We start from the raw sequence: 3,959 nt of genomic DNA on the forward strand, positions 1-3,959 counted from the left end.
TATCATTAGGGTATGTAATTAATGATAGCCAAAATTTCTTATGATATCATTAGGGTATGTAATTAATGATAGCCAAAATTTCCTATGGTTTTGACTCTGAGTTGGGTACACAGAAAACTCCCACGGTGATGGCAGAGGGAGGCCCTGAGCCTCACTTTCCCTCCCGATGTCCTCTGTACCTCAACTAGAGATCAGAACTCACTAAACACAGCTGTTTGCTGGAGGCAGGGCCACCCCACGTTTAAAAACTTTTCCAAGTGTCTTACGGTAGTGGATTCAAAGGAAAGCAACATAGAAAAAGGCTCACCAACTTCCTGTTGCTATTTTCTTTTGATTATTGTTTCATGTAATTAAGATAAATTATATATCTTTTAGTGCATAAATTTTTCAATCGCTTCTCTTCAACACATCAAGTATTTTTTACATTAAAAATTATTTTTAAATTAATATATTTTATGTGTCTGGGTGTTTTGCCTATATATACATCTATGCACCATGTGCATGCAGTGCCCGAGGAGGCCAGAAGTGGGCGTCTGATCTAGCACTGCAGTTACAGTTGAGAGCCTGTTTGTGGGTACTGGGGATCAAACCCATCCTTAGGAAGAGAGTCAGTATTCCTAACCTCTGTGTCATCTCTCCAGGCCCAACACCGAAGACTTTAAAAACTAATATTGCCTACATGGCTTGACATTTGCTCACTATTTTTTGTGAATTTAGTTATTGTCTTAGGATTGGACAAACCATTTTATATAGGTAATACTGAGGCTCACATGGTAGCTTCTTGTTCTACCAGTAAAGCGCTTTACCTCTCCCAAGCTATTTCATTCAAAATAAAAAGCCAGATCGATCAACTGATCAGCGGGCCGAGACAAGCTCTCGGGCACGAGCCGGTGAGGGCGGAAGTGGGCTGCGAACAGCGCGAGTTAGCTCTCCTGCTAGCAGGGCACGATGTGTCCTCACTCACTTTCCTTCAGAGCTGTAGCTGTTCATGCTGCCGTCTGTGGATTCCCGGCTGGCCTGCCGGGTCATCCAGTTCCTCATCTCCACCGCCAGGCCGGTTTCCGTGCTTCTCTGGACAGTGCTCCGGAGCTTTTTACCCCCTGCTTCTGCAGAGACAGAAACCCAAAGCCATCAGAGTTTTGCCATTGCTGCCCCGTTACAGAACAGGCTGGCCAGCACCCGGAGCCTGCAAATGAGAAGAGCTGCACACAGAGAATTAAGAGACACAGGGAAAGTATTTTAAACACTTCAGAGCAGTGTCTCCCTGGGTGAGCAGCACAAGATACCATTGTTTATTTCCAATTAAAACATTGTTCAAATCATTAGCATGAGAAACAAAAAGATTCAAACTGAGGATAATAAAATAAGCTTTGTTTTCATTGTAATGTTTAAATTACCATATCAATTTATGCCTCTTCATTTTTTACTGTCATTTTCAAATGCCAAATTAATTTATGCTTACCTTTTCCCCCATTTCTTTTGTCTCAGTGAAAGAAATAGGCCTTCATGTTACTTACAAAGAACCAGATGGTGAGGGTTACTCAATTTTTAGCTTTAATTTCTATACAAAGTTTAGGGTGCCGGCTATAAAAAGGCAAAGGAAGCTATACAAAGGGGGCAACCCTATTTGAAGGCAGTTTTGATTCTGCTGGTAACTTCCAGAAAGATCGTGTAATACCAAATTCCTGACGTGTCATGTGGAGGACCTTTTTGTCCTAGGACAGTCATCTGGTGGCGTTTTCTCCCAGAATGCCACGGGAGGACCAGCACCAAGGAAGGGAGAGCAGCACCTGCTTGGCTAGGAGCTAAATGTGCTACCTGGTGAGATCAGATCTCCAGAGAGGGAGGATTGAGGTGGGCTTGACAAACGGGCCTACTGGGGCTCCAGGAAAAGAACCGTGTGTCTTGGGCAAGAGAGACTACACAGACAAAAGAGCAAAGCCAGGTGTGGTCATGTGTGGCCATGGCTCAAGCATGTGACGTGGGTATACATGAAAGAGCCAAAACCGTGAAGAGCCCGGCACGTTGGGTACAGAGCTGGGATTCATTCGCTCCTTGGCAGGCCTATTTGATTCCCACTGCTGCAGGAGCCATTGGCGTTGGAGAAGAGCAGCCATGAGGTACGCTCTTGCAGCGGCTGTGTTAGTAACTTCTCTGAAATGCGCTGCTGCTGCCGGCGTGTGGAGACTTTTGACAGTTGCCCTCTGTGCCTCCCGTGTCTCATTCCCAGCTTCGAGACACATTAAAGCACTTCAGAGTAGACACAGAACACACATTGTGACATCTCTAGCGAGTCAAAGGATGCTGTTTTAGATGTGCAGTAAACATGGAGTACTGATAAATGACAAAGGAAACAGAAGGCTTCCTCAGGAAGCGGGAAAGCTCTTCATCAGAGGGACGCTGGTGATATTGGCGTGGAGACTCTGTGCCAGCCTTCTTTATCTGCTTCACTTTGAAACACTTGCATAGAGACAAAGTTGAAAATAATAGTTTGTGGCCTCCTGTGGAACAGTGACTGAGTTCGCATGGCTCGCCACTGGAGGCTACCATTAAAAGTCAGACCATGAGAAAGGCTGTATGAGCCAAGTGATCAGTCCACAAACTAGATCTGTTATGGGAATAAAAAGGTGGTCTATCATGGTAGACGGAGCCAGCACCATCTTAATCAAGTCATTGAATTCAGCAGTGTACGGAATCACCTATCAAGTTATTCTGGACAAAAATATACCAACTGTTTCTAATCAAGTCTTCTGGTTCTCAAAAACTATAGAAGGTAAAGTCACAAGACAAATCGCACACGCAAAGCATCCAGACAAAACCCAGATATGGGATATTGTTCAAGAGAACCGGCCTAGTCTCCTAAGATATTAACACCGTGAAAACAAGGTAGTCTAGATCAAAAGACAGCAAGGACATGCAAGCCAGTGAGTGAACTTGGCTGTATGGATTTTTGCCTTGTTTGTAAAACCAAAATGAAATAAGAAGGCTTTTAAACAAAATCATTTTTGTGGAATGTCAAAATCATTAAAAGGCAATTTTAAGACAGGAAAGAACAATCTGAATAGAGATTGGATATTGATTAAATGGGAAGCTGCTGAACTTTTAGGTGGATTATAGTGAGTATTATAATGGCTTTCCTGACTATTAGATATATGTCAAGTATTTGGATGCAAAATCTTATATTATCACCATTTTACTTTCAAATGGTATAGGAAAAACAGATATACACATGCAGAAGAAGAATGTTTTTAAAAAGAGGTGGCAGAGGTAACTGTAATATTCATCAATCTAACATTAATGATCTGTTTGCCTATGTCTCTCTGTGTGATGCATGCATGTATATGCATGTTTGCATGCATAAGTGCACGTGTGTAGGCAGACACGCACATACATGTGGCGGCGTGAGGCTGACCTCAGGTCTTCCTCAGTGGCATTCTATATTTCTCACTGAGGCAGGGTCTCTCAGCTGAACTCTGAGCTTGATGACTGGCTAATATGCATACTGCTGGGATTACAGGCAGTGCCCAGGCCTGCCTGACATTTGTTTCCTTGGGTGCTTAGGATCTAAATTCCAGTCCTCGCACTTGGGCAGTGAGCCATTTACCCTGCCATCCATCTCCTTAGTCCCTGAGGCTTATCATTTTATTTCAGAGTGATTCAAATAGCTACATCACAAAATATTCTCATTCTTTTCTCTCAGAAACCATGAAAATGCTAGGCTGATATGGGGAAGCCTGTGTGAGGGCTAAGTTCCTGCTTGATGTTTATTTTCTTCAGTACTAACCTAGGTGAACAATCACCATCACCTGAGACACACTTCAGGGGCACCTGGGAAATTTAGACATGCTTCAGGGGCACCTGGGAAATTTAGACATGCTTCAGGGGCACCTGGGAAATTTAGACATGCTTCAGGGGCATCTGGGATGTCTAGACATGCTGCAGGGGCACCTGGGATGTCT

The 3,959-nt window shown here is 43.6% G+C and overlaps 1 protein-coding gene across 40 annotated transcripts in view; it reads right to left on the reverse strand.

Annotated features, from left to right (window-relative positions):
- The window catches only part of Rims2 (regulating synaptic membrane exocytosis 2), a 392,861-nt gene that overhangs the window by 7,395 nt on the left and 381,507 nt on the right, over positions 1–3,959 (reverse strand). For all 40 annotated transcript variants that reach the window (XM_026789435.1, XM_026789445.1, XM_026789437.1 and 37 more), the window contains one exon: positions 965–1,106. In XM_026789435.1, coding sequence (XP_026645236.1) covers positions 965–1,106 — 142 coding nt within the window. The remainder of the gene's footprint in view (positions 1–964; positions 1,107–3,959) is intronic.

This window comes from Microtus ochrogaster, unplaced genomic scaffold, assembly GCF_000317375.1.
Source record: "Microtus ochrogaster isolate Prairie Vole_2 unplaced genomic scaffold, MicOch1.0 UNK19, whole genome shotgun sequence".
Lineage (NCBI taxonomy): Eukaryota > Metazoa > Chordata > Mammalia > Rodentia > Cricetidae > Microtus > Microtus ochrogaster.